The sequence below is a fragment of the Chionomys nivalis genome, chromosome 13, assembly GCF_950005125.1.
Source record: "Chionomys nivalis chromosome 13, mChiNiv1.1, whole genome shotgun sequence".
In the NCBI taxonomy this organism is placed as follows: Eukaryota; Metazoa; Chordata; class Mammalia; order Rodentia; family Cricetidae; genus Chionomys; species Chionomys nivalis.
The window spans coordinates 74557990-74581124 of NC_080098.1; the positions used below are offsets into that span (position 1 = coordinate 74557990).

At 38.4% G+C, this 23135-nt stretch overlaps 1 protein-coding gene and 1 pseudogene across 1 annotated transcript; one reads left to right on the forward strand and one right to left on the reverse strand.

Moving 5' to 3' along the window:
- Positions 1-1160: 1160 nt before the first annotated feature.
- LOC130886315 (U6 spliceosomal RNA) lies at positions 1161-1252 on the forward strand (annotated as a pseudogene).
- A 7064-nt stretch (positions 1253-8316) lies between these two features.
- On the reverse strand, positions 8317-11948 carry LOC130885821 (cathepsin R-like). The gene is made up of 7 exons (XM_057787607.1): positions 11826-11948; positions 11392-11514; positions 11143-11295; positions 10474-10698; positions 9844-10006; positions 9120-9237; positions 8317-8416 (listed from the first exon to the last, which is right to left on the reverse strand). The coding sequence occupies exons 1-7, from the start codon at positions 11946-11948 to the stop codon at positions 8317-8319; spliced, it is 1005 nt and encodes a 334-aa protein (XP_057643590.1).
- Positions 11949-23135: the final 11187 nt, after the last annotated feature.

A 23135-nucleotide genomic window follows, 5' to 3' on the forward strand; every position in this document is an offset into this window, starting at 1 on the left:
ACACCATTTATGTGGCTAACCATAGAAGACTGAGTTGACAATGTAGATTGTATTGGCTTGGTTATCTCTAAAGACATCTCTTTATTGTGATCCCTTCCAAATGTATAGATACATTCTTCAAATTCTAACATATACCACTAAATCTTTCCCCTGGCAGTATATGTTAGCTGTGGGCACAAAATGGTCAGAATTTATGCAGAGACTTGAGTGATCTTGCATCTAGCAACTACAGTGGACCCCAGCTTGGAAAGATGTACAGAAAACTTTCATCACTCTGTGTCCCAGTGACAAATGATTCCGGACCTTGGGCCAGATACTTTCTGAGCCCTAAGAGATAGATACGATCAGCAAGAATGAGCTAGTCAACAGGAAAGGAAGCCTTGGGCCAAAACAATCCACCACTCCTGAGTCACAATCCACCCAAGGGCCTCTCGATAGACGTAAGGAGAACCTATACTCTTTCTCTGTCATGTAGCTGACTTCCTTACACCCTTTCACTTCTATACCTTCCTCACTAAAATGTCCTTTGCCTGTTAAGAACCAAACAGGGAAAAATTACTCAGCAGATTTATGACTTCAATATAATATTTGTTTTTGAATAAGGAACATCTTCCACATTCTAAAATTTGACCAGACATTAGGGGTACCTCAACCCCTTGAATGAATGAATCACTGCTACCCTGAAATCCTAGCCCCTCTAGAGTCAAGTTTCTTGCCAACCCTAAGATGGCTCCCTTAATTAGGAAATATATTTCTCTGCTCCCGTATCCACCCTTCCTATATCCCAACCATCCTATTCCCCCAAGCTCCCTCCATCCTCCCCTTCTCACGTTTCTCACCCCATTTCCCCTTAGCCCCATGCCACCTCACCCGCAAGTTCCCAGCTTTTAAATTTTAGTTTATTCAATCACTGTTTTGAACAATGTTTACTAGCATTTTAATTTCAAAACAAAATACTCCTGCCAAACTTTCTATTTAGACATTCCCACGCACTGAAAGCACTTTAGACATTCCCAGGTAAGTGATTAGATGTTCCCATGCTTGTCACACTTTGTAAACACTTCTTACAGGTTTTGTTATGTAAAAGATCTGTCCTAGATTTCACCAAGTTGATTATTGCTTATGTTTCAAACATATTCAAAGGTGCTGTAATAACAAAGTTGTATAAAATTCTTTTAAAATCATAACGAAACAGAGAAGATTAACATGGCACTTGTGCAAAGGATGACACATCATTAATCTTTTATTTTATACTATGAACTTTACATAGATGGTTTTGCAACATAATAAAGATTTCCTCATTTGTTTTTATATGTGTGTGATCAAACTGAATAGTTATAGTGTTATATACAATCACGATAAATACCTCCTCCATGAAACTAACATTCCTTCAGTAGAAATACGAAGTCTTGAAGAAAAACCTTTCTGATGTATCTCTTAACAAAGCCCTGTATACAAACCAGTAGCCACAGACTAGAGTTAAAGAAAGTTGTGGCTGAGTTTGAATCATTTCATTTATAAAACCAAATGTAGAAAGAGATTTGTTCTCAGGCCATTATTTTTCATCGTTTGACTTTCTATAGTAGCTGGCATTTCCACTTTTCTCACTGGCTGTGTGTAGCCCACTCATTTCTCTGCATCTGCACTGTGTCCAGGGAAGATATTCATCTGCATTGTATGCTGGGGTGAGAATGAGCGTTATCAGGATGTGTCAGTGCTGTTTGAATTCCGACCGGATGTCTGTATTCCTAGTTTCCCTTCTTCTGGATCGTTAGCTTTCATTTTCTCATGAGGAAAGATTAACTCTTCGCAGGCTAACTGGAAAATTTTCCCAAATCTGGAGGAGCCAGGTAAGATCACTGAATGGAGCTGTGCTTTTGTCAGCAGCAGAATGTAAGGGTCCCCTTCCCACATCCACATCAGAACGCGTTGTCATGTGAATTCCTGATCATCACCATTCTCATTATCATGGGATGGAACCTGGTAGCTAAGGATTTTGAAACCTTTCTAAAGTGTCTACCAGTCATTACTTCTTCTTCTTCTTCTTCTTCTTCTTCTTCTTCTTCTTCTTCTTCTTCTTCTTCTTCTTCTTCTTCTTCTTCTTCTTCTTCTTCCTCCTCCTCCTCCTCCTCCTCCTCCTCCTCCTCCTCCTCCTCCTCCTCCTCCTTCTTCTTTTTCTTTCTTTTTCGACACAGGGTTTTTCTGTGATTTTGGAGCCTGTCCTGGAACTAGCTCTTGTAGACCAGGCTGGTCTCGAACTCACAGAGATCCGCCTACCTCTGCCTCCCAAGTGCTGGGATTAAAGGCGTGCGCCACCACTGCCTGGCCTTCTATTTCTTCTTTTGAGAACTTTCTGTCCAGTTCAAAAGTCCATCTTTCTACTTAGTTTGTTTTATTGTTTATTATTTTTCAGTTCAGTGCATATCCAACATATCCGCAACACTAATTCTCTTGCATATACAGTCAGCAAGTATTTTCTCCCACTGTGTGGGCTAATTATTCACTCAAGCGGCACTTCCCTTTGCTGCTCAGTAACTGGACTCTAATAAAGCCCTTAGAGTCAGTAGTAGGTCTTAGTTCCTATGACACACAGTCCTACCCAGAAACACCTTCCCTGGGATGCTAGGTTGAAGTATATACCCTCCTTCTTCTGGGTCAGGTAAGGTTAATCCATCTATAGCTCGTCTTCTATTTCTAAGGATTGCTGGCATGATGTGCACTGAAGTCATTTTCCCACATTATACAGTTTCAGGCAGCACTTCCCATTAAGCACCACGACTGTGAACATCTTCTTGTGTAACATGAGGCAGTTTACCATCTACACAATGATTATTTCCCATGGCTTCACAGTCAGCAGCAATGCCATACTTCAGAACTGATAGGACAGCAACTATTATCTCACAAATATCCCAGTAATATATTATGATGCTTCCTACATAAAAATAAAATGACAAAGTATCTCATTTTATGTCGTGACTTTTTGTTTGACTTAATAACTTAAAATCATTCGTGCTGTGGCATATGTCAACACTTCATCTTGTGACTTAAAATCCTTAGGCTATGAGTATACATTTCATTTATATATTCTTCAACCAGTGATAATTTGTCACAGTTTTAGGCTGTTATTATTAGCTGTTTTAGAATATTTGTTCATGTGAATTTTCCTTAATACATATTTCCATTCATCCAGGTTGTTTATGCAGCAGGTTAGGTCATATGGACAATTTTTTGAGGAACAACTGCACTGCCTCTCACCATTGCTACTGGATTCTATACTTCCATAGAATGAGTGAAAAAGTTAATGCAGAACAGGTCTGGCACTACCAGATATCTGTCATCTATCCATCATCTATCTATCTATCTATCTATCTATCTATCTATCTATCTATCTATCTATCTATCTATCTATCATCTATCTATCTATCATTTATCTATCATCTATCTATCTATCTATCTATCATCTATTTATCATATATCTATCTACCTATCATCTATCTATTTATCTATCATTGATCTACTCTCTTTCTATCCCTATAAATGATTTCATCTTACATTTTCTTTCCACATATCTTTCCACTGTACCTCATTTCCTCTCTTATTCCTTCCTCATTATTTCCCTGTTACTTTTGTCTTTCTCCCTGCCTTTCCCTAGCTTTCTTTTTTCATTTAAATTTTTTCCATTTTGCATACCAACCCCAGTTCCTCCTCCCTCCCCTTCTTCTGACTCTCCACTTCCCCCTTCTCACCCCCATTTATTTCTCAGAGGGGATAAGGCCTCCTTTGGGAAGTTTACAATGTCCTTATCTCTCAGTCATGTGGAGCATGCTGTAGTTGCATAGACCTACATCCATGGTGCTGATCTTGCAGGCCAAGAAGTGTGCTGAAATGGCGTGCATAGATCTCTCTACATCTATCCTGAGATTCCATTCCTACTGAATATTCTTAGATTTCCTTTATGCTGGGCATAAGTGAAAATACTATGGCACTTTGCTTCTCAGTTTTCTTATTATAATTGATAAAGTAATAGATGTTGATGAATGGGGTTGTTTTGATAAAACTAAATATTTGATACCTCAAACTTCAGAATACTCTTGAAATTCAAATTTATATGATTTATACATTAAATCTATTGTCTGTATTTTTTAATGAGGTTATACAACAAGGAGAACTGAATGGAAACATCGTCTTTTACAAAATACTGAAATTGCCAGAGTAATTTTACATTGCTCTTGTCATGTGAGTCAACACTAGGGTACTAAATTTGAGAGAATTATCTAACTCCAGGCAGGATTCCATAGGATACATCTGGGAGAATTTAGATTTCCATAAAGAAATAAATATTTTCCATTTCCATGGGCTTGATGCATTGGGGAACTTAGCATGCCCATACCTGTGACAACAACCTCACCACTCCCTAGCATACTGACAAATGGAGGGGGATTTCTCTTTATGAGTACTAATTACTACTTCCCCTTATAGCCCTAATGGCTTCTCTGAATGCAGACTTAGAGAAAGCATTGACACTGTAGGCTGATCCTTTGTGAAACAGACAGGGGTCCTTCCTTTGTTACAGGACTTTGTAAACCTGATTCAAATTCTCCAATCTGGCAATCAAATAAAAAACCTCAGTGTGAAGATATAAATGAGTAGTTCCTTGATAGAAGAATGTGCAGCTCTGTGATACTAGGATCCAACTGAGAAAAAAGGAGGTATATGTGAAGAACAAAAGATAGCAAGTGGAGAAAGAAGGCAAATTCATGAACGAGCAACTTAAATGCCACATGTTCTCCAGGAGTGGGATCCAAGGCTTTCCCACTAAGTTGGAAAGTGTTTCTTGCCAACAGTCATTATTCAAAATATAACCAATGTTTTCTCTGCTTCTATCTTGAGATGTGGGATAAAGCCATCCACATAAACCCAACAATTTTGGCTATCTCTCAAGGATTCTTCATTCACAAGATGATTGGCTACTGGACTCCGTAGTACAGCTTCCTGTAAATTCTTTTCTAAATTAATTAATTTTTCTGCTATTCTTCTCTCAAACATTACATCCTGATCACAATTTCTTCTTCCTCCTCTTGAATTTAGATCATTAACATATCATAAATATATCCTGGGCTTGGCACATATTTGAGCTGCCTGGTAGCCTGTCTGGAGCTTGCTCATGATGCCTACCTCTTAAAAGATCTGCCTGGTGCAAACTTCTATCTCACAGGTACTACATTATTTCTAGTAATGCAACATTTTTACTAAATTAACCAAAACGCTTTTTAAGTTATATTCTTTACACTTACGGAGCCAAAATGCCCAGACTTATATTAGGGCTCTTTATATTTCTTCCTAGACACAATATTCATACTATTTAAACACTCCTTCACTCATTGCTTCACACCCAGGTGAAAACAGGGATACTAACAACACTGGACAGCATCATTTCTCACCTCTAGATTGCCCCATAATCTTTATAAAACACTAAATATCACATTAAGCTCTGAAAACTCATTGGCATTTAAAGGACAGGGTTCTAAATGTCACCACAATTCTCCGAAACAACACATTCAGGTCTATCATAGCAACAGCCCCTTTTCTTGCTACCAATTTCTTTTCTACTTTGACTTCTGTCGCTACGCTAGAGATCATGAACAAAAAAAGTGGTTGGTAGACTTTTAATTGTTTCTATTTCATTGGAGGTTCTGGGTCTGTTAAAATTGGTCGCCTGAGAGTCATTTTGGTTTCCATTTCCCTGATGGCTAAGGATGCTGAGCATTTCTTTAATTTCTTTAATTTGTTTCTTGGCTATTTGAGATTCGTTTGTTAAAAATTCTCTGTAGAGGTCTGTACCCTATTTTTAACTGGATTATTTGATTTTTTGATGTATGGTTTCTTGAACTCTTTAAGCATTTTGCAGACCAGCCCTCTATTGGATGTAGGGTTGATGAGAATTTTTTTCCCATTCTGTAGGCCGCTATTTTATTCTATTGACAATATCCCTTGCCTTACAGAAGCTGTTATTCTATTTATTTATTTATTTATTTATTTATTTTTATTTTGGTGTGTGTACCTTTTGAGATTTGCTTTATTTTTAGTGATGTGGTGGTCAATTTTGGAAACAGTTCCATGATGTGTAGAGAAGGTATATTCTTTTGTGTTTGGGTGAAATGTTCTATAAATACCTGTTAGGTCCATTTGGTTTATATTGTCTCTTAGTTCTAGCATTTCTGAAAATTTTTTTCTGGATGACCTTCTTATGGTCTAGAGTGAGACATTGTAGTCTCCCTCTATCAGTGTGTCAGGATCAATGTGTGTTTTAAGTAGTAGTAGTCTCTTTATGAGCTTTCCTGCCCCACTGTTTGGTGCATAGAACCTAAAACTTCAAATGGACTTTTCCTTTGATGAGTATGTAGTGTCCTTCTTTATCTTTTCAGATCAGTTTTTCTTGACGTCTATTTTGTCAGGTATTGACTGGATATAACAACTGGCCTTTTAGATCCATTTGCTTGGAATATAATTTTCCTTTCTTTTACTCTGAGGTGATATCTATATTTGATATGATTCTTGGATACAGCATAAGGTTAGATTCTATTTTTGTATTCATTCTGTTAGTTGGTTTCTTTTAGGGTAGGGATTGAGACCATTAATGTGGAAGGTTATCAATGAACAGTGTTTTTTTATTCCTATAGTTTTGTTATCTGGGTACCCCCTCCCAATTTTATTTGTTAGTCTGGGGATACTTATTCTTTGTTTTATCATGTATGTTTTTAACCTCTGAAGGTAGAAGTTTTTCTTCTAGTGCCTTCCATAGGACAGTATTTTAAAATAGATAATGGTTAAATTAGAAATGATCATGAAATGCCTCTTTTTCTCCATCTATCATTATTGAATGTTTTCTGGAATATATTAGTCTGGGCTGGCATCAGAGGTCTCTTCGTGTTTGTAGAATATCTGCCCTGGGCTTTTTGTCTTTTGCAGTCTCCACTGAGAAGTCAGGGACTATTTTAATAGTCCTGTCTTCATATATTACTTGTCTTTCCCCCTTCCAGTCTTTCGTATTTTATATTTATTCTGTATACATAGTATTTTTATTGTCGTTGTTGAGGGGATTTTGTCTTTGTGGTGGTCTGTGATTCCTGTACATTGTACCTCTAGAGGCACCTCATCCTTTAGGTTATAAAATTTTCTCTCTGATTTTGTTGAAAATATTTTCTGTGTCTTTTACCTGTGTTTATTCTCCCTTTTGTATTCTTATTCTTCTAAGGTTTGGTCTTTCCATAGTGTCACACATTCCCTGGATGATTTGTGTTTGGAATTTTATTAATTTATCATTTTCCTTTACTGGGGTATTTATTGTTTCTATCTTGTTTTCGGTTCCTTAAGAATCTTTCTTTCAACTCTTATACTCTTGTTGAGTTTTGACTCAAAGGTTTGTGTTTGAATTCTTAAATTTTTCATTGCCAGAATTCCCTCAGTTTGTGTTTTCTTTATGGATTCTATTTATGCTCTTAGGCCTTGACTTATTTTGTTCATTTCCTTTCACTCTTTCTGTCAGCATTGATTTCTTCATTTATCTTGTAAAGAATTCTATGATACTTATACAGCCTATTTTAAGGTCCTTATCTTGTGCTGCAGCTATGTTACTTTTATCAGTGCATGCTGTAGTATGGTTTCTTGGCTCTAGAGGAAGCTAGTACAGGGTTGAAGTCATGACAATGTAGAGTCACAGCCCAGCATTGTGCATTTGAGGAGCACAAGAGGTCAATGGCACTGCACAAATGGGCCAAGAATTGGGATTGGATGAATTTGTGTTAGCTAAAAATATCAAATCCAAAAATTATCATATAGCTTTTCAGGACTGGAATTCTGGAGGATAACTAGAACTCTATAAGCAAACCACAACCACTGGTTAACTACCATCTCTCACAGTAGATTCACTCACATAATCCTATGAACACCAGAATAACACTCAGTCTTGAGTTCATAATGAATTGCAAGTTTGATCACAAAAAGTCACTGAAAAAAAAAAGAGAGAAAGAACCCAGAAATTATATTTAAATTTTTTACTGTTTAAATGATTTTTATTTGCATAATCTTTAAAACTAATACTAAGTTTCTACGGGAATCATAAACATACATTGGTTAGAGCAATAGTGGCCATAATGCCAAACAGTTGAAAGGTCCCAAAATTCATATGATGATGAAGTTTTTCAGGGAAACAGTTCTTGAAAATACCCATCAAAGGGTGATCACCAAGAAGCAAATAGCACTCATCTGTAAATGTTATCTTCCACCAACTGCTTCCTTGTGACATCATCAGGCTGCTCACACAGTGGGGTAGTGGGCATATGAAGCAATTCCACAATGATTGTTCCGGTCTTTGGCAAGTTTCATGTAGCCCCCCTTGCCCCATTTTGTACCCCAGCTGAAAAAAATAATGTTTTTCATTTAGTGAAAAAATCATTGCATGTTGTATTTATTATATAATATATACATATTACATACATTATACATTACATATATATTGACCAGAGACCAACCTAACAGAAGGATCAGAAAAGGTAGAGGGTCTACTCCTGAGCACCAAGAGGCACCAAAAACAGGACTATAAACACCACAGTAGAGAATAGGCAGAATGATTATCTGCCCATATCTGGTTCAAAATTAAGAAATATGTCAGATTTTAGAAAAACAATGGGCATTTTATTGTGCCTGTAACTCAGATTCCCAGGAAATGATGGCAGGACATACTTAGACCAAGCTGGCTAACCAGACTAGACAGTAAACTCGTAGATCAGTGAGAAACACTGCTGCAATATAGAAGCTGCATAAATTGAGAAAAATCTGTTATTAGCATCAGACCTCTACACATGTGCACTTGCATATACATGTATCCACAGATATGCAAACATTCACACATGTACACAAACCTCCTGAATGCACATGGGAAGACAAGAACAGACATTGTTCAACTTAAATGGGATAAAGTTTTGTGCTATGATTCTAACTACTGACTGCAGTGTGCAACTCCTTTATGAACCCCGTGGAAAGAGAGCCAGTGCTTTTAACCACTGAACTATTTCTCAAGTCCCTGAAATTTAAAATATACATTTTTTGGCAATTTATACCTGTTCTTGATTGTCCAGTATTGTTTACCATCTGTTTCATTTCCCTTAAATCCATAGCCAACCACCAGAACTCCATGACTCGTTGAACTACTGCTGCAATTTGGCTCATGGTAAATACCTGAGAAATAAAGTGGGAACTGATGTGAGATGCACAGAACACCTGACAGTGAGCCCTACCACCAGCAGTAGGAGATATTTTCAGAGTTCTCTGAAATGATGTAAACTACAATAAAGAGCTTGATTAATTATTACCAAGAATAGCACTATAAGGAGAGTTTCACAGAAAGGGGGAGCAATCCCAAACAGCATAAAATTGTTGATACTAACTTGTCTACTTGCATATGAGATGGCTCCTTGGAATTTTGCACTTTTTATTATATAAATCTCATGCCACACTAAATTCATACAAGATAAATTACTTAATTCAAGATCTGTTTTATTTTAATTTCAGACAATCAATTTCTATAAATACCTAAAACTTCCATGAAATGGAGGAGAGTTGAAAAATTACCTAACCAATAAATGTTATTAATTATAGCACATTAACTTGCATGTGGTGGTCACATCAGGTGAAAAACTGCACTCAAGTCTATGATACAGAGAGAAATAAAATCCCAGAAAACCAACTATTCACATCACATTTATACATAAATACCAATCTATGAACACGTTGTGGCATAGGGATGTCATAATGTTTTTTTTATCTAGAAGAAAATGTGTATACCTTTCTCATAGAACCTGAATGAATTATGAGAAGCATCAATTGCAACAGAGATGGGCCCAATCGTTGCTACAGCAACCTTTAAAATATCCTCACTTTCTGGGAGGGACACAAATCCTGTGATATCAGCAACAGAATTCTTTGGATTATACCTGCATGGTCCTTCCTTTAAAAGATAAAGAGGTAAAAGAGTCAGTTACTTCCAAACACCTTCTTGGGAACAAGAGCCAAAACCATAACACTCTGCACTTTGCAGCTGAGCACACTCCAGTCTGGGCTATTGTAAATGATCCCAGGAAGTGAAATGCTGCTGTGAGATTTAGAGCTGAAAATTAGTTTACATGTCTTCAATAACAACCAGTTGGTCTTCCTATCCAAAAGATATTTTAATGGTGGAGAAATCTGTATAATATGTACAATAGCTTGAATATTCTTCATGTGCACAGAAGCAAAGAGACTTGCACTGAAATCATTTCACCAGGAAGCTATGCAAATGTAGACACTCTAATGACAGAACTGATGTCATTAGAGTGATGCTACCAAATAATTTGAGTTCTGAAGGCAGTGGATTTTCTCTACAAATATCCCACACTCCAAAGTGAGTTAAAATGACAACATAGAAGGTCCACTTACTTTGCCTTCATATGGATAAGTTGCTTCAGCCTCCAGACCTCCATTGTGCAAAACATACTGGAAGGCATTGTATGTATCACCCGAACTACAGCCATTGTTGCCTTGAGGTTTAGAACAGTCCACCAGGTTCTGCACACTCAGAGGGGTGAGCTTGCCTATTTTCCAGATTACCTGTGCTTCTATGGCACCAATCGCAGAAAATGCCCAGCAAGAACTGCAGTTGCCCTGAGTAGGGAAGGAAAGATTGTCTTTCACAAACAAATGCCAATCACAGAAAGAACTCAGACAAATTTCCACTTTTTGAAAATTATTTAAAAGCAGTTGATAGACGATTGGTCAGGGATAATCAATCCCCTAAAGGACCTGACTGCTAGAAGTCTGTTCATGTCTTGGTCATGTCAGATTTGAACAAGACAAATTGGTTTCATGGGTTATTAGTGACAGTAATAGGGCATGAGTTCTACAGAAAGACTGATGAGTTTAAAAGAGAGAGGGTGTGATGCTTTTCTAGGATTAATATACTTATAAAAGTGTATGAAGCATTCAAAGAAGAAAAGATATCATTTAAAAAATGTATTGCACCTCTCTTCACACTCAATGTGTATAAAACACCATGTCCTTTTTCTCTTCAACATGCTTTAAGCAGACGGACACGTGACATGGCCATACCTGCTTTCTCACAGGGGTCACATAGCCTTTCTTTCGCCAATCCACAAATTTGGGGAAAGCCACATCACCAACATCGCGTTTCCAGATCCTCTTCCCCTTGTTGTGAGTTCGAACTGGGAACTCGACCAACATGTTCTTGAATTCTTCATCAGTCTTCATGGGAAAGTACATAAATGATTATAAACGAAAAGACTCTATGTAAAGCACTCAAGAGAACACACAGTGTGATGTAATGCATGTCAAACTCACCATGTCACCAAAGGCGTTCATTTTCATGGTGTAGTCATTCTTCCCCAGGGCATTCTCCCCATTGTGATGTTTAATAAATTTCAAGTTTTTTTCCCATACTGCTCTCCTTGATGCTTCTTCCTCCTGGATAAGAACATAATGGGTGATATTTCTTTATAATTAAACTGCTGCATGAGCTGACCTTGTGGACTTGCTGCTGATGATAATTAGAGGCCTAGGAGAGCTATCCTCGGACACTAGAGCCACACATTCTCCATATACTGAGGAAAGGGGACTCTGGCTATCCTGTGCTCACAAGGATCATGATTATGTAATCTCTCAGTGGTGTGTGTGTGTGGGGGGGGGGAATCTGTGACTTCTAATTTTCCTGGACAGTTGCAGCAGCAATTACAATGCGCTCCGAGGTTCTTCTGAAGAGTTCTTAGGTTACTAACCAGGCTGTATGATTTTTCATATTCCACCTTCCACATTTGCCATTCAGTATCCAATGCGGGATCAAGTGTTGGAAAAACTGAGGGCACTCCCAAGCACAGGATGACCAGGAAGAGTATGGACATCGTGACTAACGCACCTGGAGAGGGGAGAGATATTAAGACCTGACTACAAAAACATTTGTAAAATGTCTTCAGCTGCTGATGTTATTAGATCCAGTGACAAAGTGGAGAGCATGAGCTCAGAATTCTAGCAATGAAAACTTAAGTTCTACTGCATCTTATTATTTCAGCGAGATCTCCATACATAGTGAGGAACAGAAGCTAAAGAGATTTCTACCAAGCAAACTTTGCTGTGGGAATGCCTTCAGTCAATAGCCTTTAAGATACTGGCTCACTCCGGGCGTGGTCACATGTACTATATATTCAGATGTAGAAACATGTGCAGCCCCTTGGCTGCTGGATTCAGTTCCTATTCCCTGCTCAAGGAGAGGACTGCTGATCTGTGAGTCTATCCCTAAATAAAGAGACCTCTATTATACTCCATTTTGAGCTAGTGTGGGACTACTTTATTATAATGGACTATATCTGGTGTCCATACCTATTATTGGCTCTATCATACCCTTCATTGAATATATGTCTATATGAATAATGTTTTCCACAATGAACAATAAATTTTCCTGCAGTAGTCTTTAAAGTTTCCAGAAAAAAAATATGGGGCCCCACAACAACGAAAACCTGGTTGATATGATGCCATGATGCTGATAGTGATATTTTAAGATCAGTTTTGGGTACCAGCTGCTCAAGATGATTCCAACTTGGTTAGCTTAATTGGTGCACCTTCTTACAACATTCTGGTCAGAACTTCAAATAATAACTTCAGAGGCCCTACCAACTACTCAGATGATGTGGGAGTCCCCTCTGTGTGCTGTGATTACCATTAATGAATAAAGAAACTGCCTTGGGCTGTTGATAGGGCAGAACTTAGGTAATCAGGGAAAACTGGACTGAATGCTGGGAGGAAGAAGGCAGAGTCAGAGAGATGATATGGAGCCTCCAGAGTCAGACATCCCCCAGAGACAGACATGCTGAAACTTTAGCCAGTAAGCCACTGTCACGTGGTGATACACAGATTACTAGAAATGGGTTAAATTAAGATGTAAGAGTTAGCCAATAAGAAGCTAGAGTTAATGGGCCAATCAGTGGTAGTTAATCTCAGGACTCCAGAGATAGAGGCAGGCTAATGTTTGTGAGTTCAAGGCCAGCCTGGTCTACAGAAGGAGTTCCAGAATAGCCAGGGCTACCCTGGGGAAAAACAAGGAGAGAGAGAGACAGAGACAGAGACAGACAGAGAGACAGAGGAGGAGGAAGAGGAGGAGGAGGAGGAGAAGAAGGAGGAGGAAAAGGAGGAAGAGGGGGAGGAGAAGGAGGAGGAAAGCAAGGAAGCCAGATCCAAGTGTAGATGTGGAGTACAATAGAAAACCCTTATGACAATTCATGCTCAGGACTTTCTGGGTCTCCAAAGCAACCGTTCCCTTGGAGCCTGCATAGGGACATGGCACCTCTCACTCTATGACTGCCTCATCTGCACACGAACTGAAAACAGATACACCCAGGGGTCACGTGCAAGAGATCATCTATATTTTCCAGGACGTGACATTTGACGGTTACTGGTGTGCATGGCATCTGCTGTCACTCTCTGTGGAAACACTCAGACTTGTACTTAGTGGATATCTGCAAACCTGGAGCTAGAGGAAAGAACACAGGATTCTTCTCTGCCTTCCCTCTGCCCTCCCCTCTCTATTCCAGCATGTATGCCGAGCCTTAGAATGTGTTCTCCTTGGGGATCTTCCTGATTCCCCATGAAGTCTCTCCCAGGCCCCTCCAGGACAACTTAGGATTCTGCCTCGGAAGAGTCAGGGACTCACCTGTGGGGACTGCTGCTGCCTCAGCTCACTCCACAGACTCAACTCTTCAAATGCTGCTGAAGTCCCAGGACCTGGTTCAGCAACACCCCTCTCGGGCTTTAAATCCCAAACATTTAGACAGTTGGCTCTGCCTCTCAATCATGTCCTCTTTTTGATTGGTTGTGTTGATGACTGGTTTAAGCCTCCAAGAACTCTGACTTAAGGCTCTTTCTGAGATATAATCTCAGACTCTCCCTCAGGGATGAGTTTGGGCTTCCTCTGTGGATTTTGAAAACCTGATTTTGCTGACCTTGTCAGAGAATATTAGCCAGCCATACTACAGACTTTGTATCATATTATACCTGGTATTTTTCTTTTTCTTTCTTTCTTTCTTTTTTTTTTTTTTTTTTTGGTTTTTCGAGACAGGGTTTCTCTGTGGTTTTGGAGCCTGTCCTGGAACTAGCTCTGTAGACCAGGCTGGTCTCGAACTCACAGAGATCCACCTGTCTCTGCCTCCCAAGTGCTGGGATTAAAGGCGTGCGCCACCACCACCCGTCTCTGGTATTTTTCTTGATGACTATATTTCCTGGCAAAGCTGTGCTGTATTTTATACTAGCACTTTAGAATGGAAGGTTTGGTTACCATCCTTGACTTAGACTTAGTTGTTATATTCTATTTTGTGGATAGTTCACAGCTACGGTTGATCCAACCTATGGATGGTTCAATCTTATGAGAACACAGACCCTGGGATACCCTGTTTCCCTCTGTCAGGGTAGAACACAGCTGCATCTCACTAGAATCTTTAGGAGATAGTCCCAAGAAGAAAACCCTGTGTAAGGCTGAGCACTAAGTGGGAAAGCCAATGGCCTGCTGTGAGGGGTCTCTTGAAACTCCACCTTTTCTTTCAGAAACTAAACTGAGCCACCACCTAGAGGCACCGTCTTATCTTTCACTCTTGATGATGGCAACACATGGAATTCCTCTAGCTTTTCCTAACGGTTGGCTGTGGGTCTCTGCATCTGCTTCTACCATTTTCTAGATTAAGCTTCTCCAGTGGTGTTTATGTTAGGTTCTGATCTACAAGTATAGCAGAATATCATTAGGAATCATTTTATTGAATTTTTTGCCAGTTGTGTTTGGTTTTATATTTTTATCATTTTCTTTTCCACCTCCAACTTCTCCCAGATGCCCTTCACCCTGCCCACCCAACTTCATGTTCTTTTTATCTCTTAAAAAAGAAAAGGAAAACAGCTACTACAAAATGTAATATTCAATTTGTGACCACAGTCCTTCCTGAGGATGAGGTATGCCTTGGGTTTTATGTGGAACACCAAGTGTCAAATCTTTGGGCAAATATGACTGTCCTGCTCCAGACAGCTAGAATTTGAAAATAGCTTTCTCACTATTGGTGGGGTATTGTGCCCATTTCCTCCCCTTCATATTGGGATTTTGTCCAGCTTGAGCTTGTGTTGGTGTTGAGCATGTTATCACAGTCTTAGAGTTCATTTATAAGTACTTCAGGCCAGTTGTGTCTGAAAAATGCTCGTTCCTTAAAAATCATGTCCAGCTCTGACAATCTCCCCACCCTTTCTTCCACATAAATTCCTGAGCATAGGAGGAAGGGGTGTGATAAACACATCTTATTCAAGGCCACTCATTCTGAGTAGTCCGGTCTCTTTATATTGTCCAGTTGAGGATTTCTGTGTTAATTGTCTTCGACAGCAAGAATCTTCTCTAACAAGGATTGATCAGTGGTCTATGGGTGTGACAATATGACTTTAGAACTCTTCTGTTACTGTTGTCTTTTAGCAAAATAATAGTGGTAGGTTTTCCCCTTGGGCCTGTGTTCTACCTTGTATCAACTTTTCTCACTTACAGTATCAGGTTTGGGATCCATCTCACAGAATGACCCTTTTGTCCAACAAAATGTAGCTGTCTACTACCATAATAGTTGTGTGACTGTTCCCCACATTTTATAGGGGGATTCTTGTATATTTTAGATTTTATATCATAGTAATATTAATGATGGCTCTCTCCTTACGTAGCATGCATATCACCTTCAAGCATTATGACTGCTACCCAGTAGCAAGGAATGAAGAACCATCTTTCTCTGTATTCTACACCATAAGAGGTCTTCAGTAATGGAGTCATATATCCTGACAAATATTTAAAAACATGCACTACATTCTTAGCACTAGGGACTTATTTTCATACCTATAAAGTCTATTTGCAATATTGTATCCCTCATTATATGTTTATTTTTTTTAAATTCTTTCAATGAATGTATTTATTTTCAGACACTTCTATAGTAGTTGGTTTTCATACTGCTTTTCAAAAGGCTTTTAGTGTTAGATATCTCTCATCATATTTCCTCCTCTGCCCAAAGTGAGGGATGTTTAAGTCATTATGTCCATAAATTATTGAAACATTTATTATTCTCAAAATATAGTAAGTAAGACATGGCCCTACTTGAATCAAAGTTTCAAGTGTCTGCTAACACTGTCTCCATCCATGTATCCTCTCTTTTCTAAAAGCAATTTTTATAAAACAGGGGAGCACAGATCATCACTATTTCTCTCTGAGCACTCTTCCTATCTGATCAGGATTCTTTCCAATCAGGCCCCAGGTGAAGTCTGTTCAACTGTACCTGTCTACAGCAAGTTCCTGTACATCTGATTAGTCACAATTCCTTCAAACCAAATGTTTCTGTTTCTCCATAATCTTACGCATTTATGGAGCACTAACGTTACTGTTGGAACAAAATCTCCTTACATGGGTGTATGCATTGCTAAGACTTGTGTCAGTACAGGAGTGTGTCATCCCTGTATGTATGTCAGTGTTGCTTCATAGGTCTTCCTAGTTACAATTTCATGAGTTTCTCAGAATAACTTTGTCTTATAGAACAGTTTACTTTGATATTCTTCTTCCACTGTTCCACTAGGGGAGCAGAGACCTTCATGAAATGGACATAACGTTGTTTCAGAGACTTAGACTGTCATCCTAGATGGCCTCAAGAATCCCAGTCTGCTTCTCTTGGAGCTATGAGCTCTTTGAGTTTACCAAGCAAATCATGAGGGCTGTGTCAGGCATGAGATCATGGATCCGTGACTCAGCTTCCATTTCTAATGATTTCAGGAACATCATGTATTGACGCTATTTCTGGCATCCCCTCTACCTACAACCTGCACTTCTGTGAACACCTTCATGTGTAAGCTTAGTCATATGAGGCAACTTATCATCTATGCAATGATTCTTTCTCCCGAGGTCATGGTCGGTAGTGATATCATCACTCAGAATTGCTATGAAAACACATTTCGGAAGTGTATCTCACACGTACTGAATCATATCCTTGGGGAATTATACCTAGATGTTGGAGTTTGCTCAAGATCCTAGGATGGTTCTGGCTCCACTGACATTTTAGAACCACTGTCATAGAGCTGTAAAATGAGAAGTGGAGTGTGTGTAAACTGCTCAGAGCAAGACAGAGTGCTTTACATCTGCAAGTCCCTTAAAAAAAAAAAAAAAGGCAATGCTTCAGGAATAGTTTCCTACAATGTTTTTGTTTTGTTTTTTTTTTTTTATTTCTGACCAACAGGATGACTGCCTTCTGGGTCAACCATATAATAGTGCATACAGACCTGCATCTCTCATAAATATTGTCATCTTTTTCTACTGATCGTAATAATACTCCAGAACTAATTTCCTACGAGCATGTATTTGAATATACAGATCCACCAGGCAAGGCAAAAATTACAGAAATGGACAAAGGAGAACTGTGCAGAATAAAAATAGATTGGATTCAGAATTAGCAGAATTTCAGTGCAACCAGATATTGTCAGTGGAGGCATAATCTTGCAAATGTGACAAAAAAACATTTATTTACTTCAAGATGAAAACTATTAACTCATTAATATCTCAGCAAAATATAGTACTACTTATTTAAAAGTAAATAATAAAGGGCCATAGGAATTCTTTAGCCAGTAGCCTTTAAGATACCAGCTGACTTGGGCATGGTCTCTTATACTATAAATTCCAAAGTAAAGCATTGCATTCTCTCTCTCTCTCTCTCTCTCTCTCTCTCTCTCTCTCTCTCTCTCTCCGTTTTTTTAGGTTTAACACCATTAAACATAAAAAGGCCCCCCAAATCCTAACACTGCTAAACAACCTGAATACCCACTAACAATTAAACATAACCCACCGTAAAAAGGAGAAGGCTTCAAAGAAGTGTCTAAACAACCTAGCGAAATCAATAGACTTAGAAAATAGATTCTGTCATAATTTCTACATAGACTTTAACTATAACCAATGACATGAAAAATCATTGTTGTTATTCAACTATAGAAACACCTAATGACAATCATCTGAAAAAAATCCACTAATTAAAATTATCAGTCACTCATTTATCGACCTCCCAGACCCATCAAATATCTCATCATGATGAAATTTTGGCTCTCTGCTTGGTCTACGCTTAATTTTCCAAATCCTCACAGGATTATTCCTAGTCATACACTATAAATCACATACATCAACAGCATTCTCATCAGTCACTCACATCTGCCGAGATGTTAACTATGGCTGACTAATCCGCTATCTACATGCAAACGGAGCCTCTAGATTCTTTATTTGCCTGTTCCTCCATGTAGGACGAGGAATTTATTATGGCTCCTACAATATAATCGAAACTTGAAACATAGAAATTGTTCTCCTATTTTCTGTAATAGCAACAGCATTCATAGACTATGTTCTCCCATGAGGACAAGTGTCTTTGTGAGGAGCTACTGTAATCACAAACCTCCTATCAGCCATTCCTTACATCAGTCCAACCCTGGTAGAAGGAATCTGAGGTGGATTTTCAGTAGACAAAGCCACTCTTACATGATTCTTTGCATTTCACTTCATCCTTCCTTTCATCATTACAGCCCTCGTATTAGTCCACCTACTATTTCTCCACATAACAGGCTCCAACCACCCATCAGACCTAAACTCAGACGCAGATAAAATCTCATTCCACCCTAATTTCACAATCAAAGACTTTCTAGGCGTCCTCCTTCTATTAACAGCTCTCATAAATTTGGTTTTATTTTTCCCAGATATTCTTGGAGACCCTGATAATTTTACCCCAGCAAATCCACTTAACACTCCACCACGCATTAAACCAGAATGGTATTTTCTCTTCACCTATGCCATCCTTTGATCCATCCCCAAAAAATTAGGAGGAGTCCTAGCTTTAATCCTATCAATCCTTATTTTATCTCTCATACCTTTCCTCCACACCTCAAAACAACGAGGATTTGCCTTCCGCCCAATTACACAAACAATATACTGAATCCTAATAGCTGACCTTCTTATCCTCACATGAATTGGAGGCCAACCACTTATCATTATCGGACAAATAGCCTCAATCGGCTACTTCGCCATCTGACCTTCTTTTTGTACTAAATTATCTGTTCCAGATCTTCTGCCCACTTTTAAGCTAGATTACCTATTTTCTACTACTGAGTTTTAAGAGTTCTATATATAGTTTATATATCAATCCTTTATTATCTTGCAAATACATTCTGGTCTGTGGCTTGTCTTTTCATTTTCTTGGAAGATGCTAACATGTTAAACCAAAAATATTTTGAACAGAAATCTATTCATGTCACTGGACATGACCTCATATCTGTTTAATTTGGGGTATTTGAAAGTAAAAGTAAGAAAAAGTAATGAGAAATTTTTTTCTGATTACTTGTCGTCATTAGGCTAATTTAAGGAGAAAAACTCACTAAATGAATAAACATAAATTAAGGGCTCTTACAAAACTTCAAAAATGATAATGCCATCAATATACAGTAAAGCTTTAATAATACAGACCCTTACTTGTCCATTCACAGCAAGAAAGAAATTTTTAGATATAAGTTTCTCAGACTGGCAGAGAAAGATGACATGGTTCTTTTTGGTCCCACAGCACTGAGCTAGGCTTCCTAGTCTTTCTCACTCTCTCAGTAAGTGGATCTGTGATATATCTCCCATGGGACAAAAAGAGAATTCTCAGCTAAGTGAGTTCAACTTGCAATTATTCCGTTGGCAGGTCAGTGGGCAGCTAGCATTCAAGCCAACTCATTCCTGTAGCTCTAAGGCTATATCAGCTGAAAACAGGCCTTATGTGTCCAGAGCCTGAGAAATTGCAGGATAAGGCAAGAAGAACCTGGTCTCTGCATGTACGAATTCAGAAAGCATGCACAACTCAATGAAGTGGAGTTCTCCAAGTCCTCACAAACAGGGATGACCTCTTCCTGGAGCAACCCAATGATGCTGCATTGGCACCTGTGTCTTCATTGCAAATATCTCCATCTGATTTTCCACTGGTCATAAAAAACTGAGTGACGTTCTCTAAGTATTGTTTTTAGAATTCACACATTCATAATATAATATGCAAAATTATGAAATTGACAGAAAGAATTATGGGGAACAAACCTGAGGAGTGTTTATAGTTAATGGAAACATCTTCTGCAAATTCCCGATTAGTATGACTCCCATGATACCAATAATACTAAAACAGGTATTTCTGTTTTCCATAATATTTGCATCTATAGAACATCAATATTCTCTTTGGCAACAAAATCTCCTTATATGGATTTGTACAAGGTTAAGACCTTTGGCTCAGTACAGGATTGTGTCACTCCTGTATTTATTTCTGTGTTCCTTAATAAAGTCTTCTTAGTTATAACTAAGTGAGTGTCAAAGAATAATTTTCTCTTATACAGCAGTTTATTGTGATATTATTCTTCCAATGTTCTACCATGATAGGAGACACCTTCAAGAAATGAATATAATGTTGTTTCAGAGACTTAGACTCTCATCTCAGATGGCTTTGAGAATCACAGTCTGCTACTGTTGGAACAGTGACAAGCAAACCGTAGGACGGGGCCAGGGCTGAGGTTGATTCATCTATGGCTCAGTTCCCATTTCTAAGGTTTGCGGTTATGACATATATTGGAGCCATTGTACCACACTGGAAAGTTATCTGGCAGCATCCTCCATCTATAAGCTCCACCACTCTGAACAGTTCACATGTAAGGTTACTCATATAAGTCAGCTTATCTCCTATACAATGATTCTTTCTATGAGGTCATGGTTTGTGGCAATATCATCATTCAGATTGGCTAGGAAAACATATTTCTGAAGTGCATCTCATATATACTTCAGAGAATTGTGTTCAGACATTGGAGTTTGCTCAAGACCATAGGATGACTCTGATCTCCACTGAAGTTTGGCAACCACTGTTGTGGAGTTGTAAAATAACAAGAGGATGTATAAACTGCTCAGAACAAGGCAGGGGTCTTCAATGTTATTCATCTATAAGTCCGTTCCGAGAAAAAACAAGACATTAGGAACAATTTCCGTCGATGCTTTTATTTGTATGACTGTAAGGTTCTGACATAAGGGATGAGCTCCTTCTGGAGACACTCCATGACAGTGCATATAGACTCGCATCTCTCATTGCAAATACAGTCATCTTATTTTCCACTCATCATAATAAGACTCCATAACTAATTTTCCCAAAGCATATTTTTGAACATATAACTCATAAGTCAAGGCACATTTGGAAATGGACAAAGAAGAACTGGGCATAATAAATACGTCTTTAGAGCTAATGGAATTTCTGAGCAACCAGATATCACCAATTTTTCAAATGTGGCAAGAAAAATCTTGAAATATTAACTTTGAGATGAAAAGAAATATCTCATTAATAAATCAGTAAATAAGTAAACAAAATAGTAAAATACCTCATTTTATGTCTTGATTCCTCTTTTAGCTTAAAATGGAAGCATTCACAATGCCACATTGATCAATATATGATCTTATAACTGTATCACTATGTATATCACTAATATATTTTTGAAGTGATTGTAAATTGTCACAATTTTGGCTGGTATAATTGTGACTTGAGCAGGCTTAGGAAAGGCTATTTTATCTGCAGAGTTATTTGGCTTCCTTATATTCTGTCAAGAACCAAGTACAGAGCCATCCTCTCGGGCAGAGCTCAAACAACATCTATTAGCTGTAACCACAAGAATGATGCTGGCAGATGAGTACAGGACCCAGTTACAATAGTGGTATCTCTTCCTTAAAGAGATATTTGTTCCTGTCCCAAGAGGGACTTTCTCCTCATCAGTGCTAATCCTCACCTACCTAATGGTATCTCTGAACACATCAGACATAGAGACCACTGATCTTGTGAATAGATTATTTGTGTGATAGACATGGGTGCTTCCTTTGTTATAGCTCCCTATAAACCTGACCCCAAATCCACAGATTCTGACAATAAAATGAAAAAGGAAAGGGTAGAAGCTTCAACTTTCAAGTTTTGAAAAAAACCTCAATTTTTCATAGAGAAAATTTTATATTTTATGTAGAATGTTAAACATATTATTTGTGTGCACAGAAACAGGGATGCAGACAAGTAATTTTTGACAGAAGAGTTTAGAGCACAATAATACTGCTTTGTAACAAGATCCAGCTGAGAAACAAGCAGCAGTAAGTGGGAAGAACGCAGTAGAGCGAACAGAGTAGGAGGGCGAATGTGTGAACTTTCACCTTAAATACCAAGTGCTCCACAGGAGCGGTCCAACCATCATCTCTCTGAGCTTAGATTAAACAAAAGGACCTTCAGACCCTCTAGTCTTTCCCTTGGTGCATCAGTAAAATGAATATTGCTTGTCAACAAACACTATGCAAAACACAATCCATGGCACCTCTGCTTCTTTCCTGAGGTTAGGGATAAAGACCACCAACTAAACCCTGTCAGGTTGGATGTTTCTGAAGGATTCCTCACTCACACAGTGATTGGGTACTTGACTCTGCAGTATAACTTACTATAAACTCTTTAATAATTTTTTTTTCATATCATCATCCTGATTTTTTTCTTATATGATATTTGGATTCCAGAAATTCTGGGTAGAAAGATCTCTCACTCTGTTCCTTGTGTGCCTGAGACATCCCTGTCCTTAGCATCTCCAATACAATTGAGTAAGCCAGACCAAGGAGTTCATAAGGAATGGGTGAGAGACTTGTTTTAGTAAGTATTTTTTCTGAGGCTAGAATCAGCTTTGCATAAGGCAGTAACATCAGGTAGGCCAGTTAAACTCTATTAACACACTTACCTTTAAGAGATTTTTATGAATGAAGAACTGAGGTCACTGAGCAGAAAAGGGGGCTAAGAACTACTTCATGTTTACCAGCAGGATTCTTTTCACATTGAAGATCACACAGCATCTATCTAGCTAAACACAGAGGACTAAAGCCACACTGTAGTCTCAGTTCACTTGCTGATCTCTCAAAACTTCTGATTTTTATTTTGCTTCCTTAGCAATGTATAGACACATTCTTAAAACTCTATCTTGTACCACCAAGACCCTGCTTT

Bases quoted from the DNA above. Each gene is read 5' to 3' on its own strand.
- LOC130885821 (XM_057787607.1), bottom strand. From the start codon at position 11,948: ATGTCCATACTCTTCCTGGTCATCCTGTGCTTGGGAGTGCCCTCAGTT. The intron at 11,296-11,391 runs GTGAGTTTGACA...TTTCCCATGAAG, and splicing joins TGAACGCCTTTGGTGACATG to ACTGATGAAGAATTCAAGAA. The intron at 8,417-9,119 runs GTATAAATTGCC...TATTTTTTTCAG, and splicing joins TACTGGACAATCAAGAACAG to CTGGGGTACAAAATGGGGCA.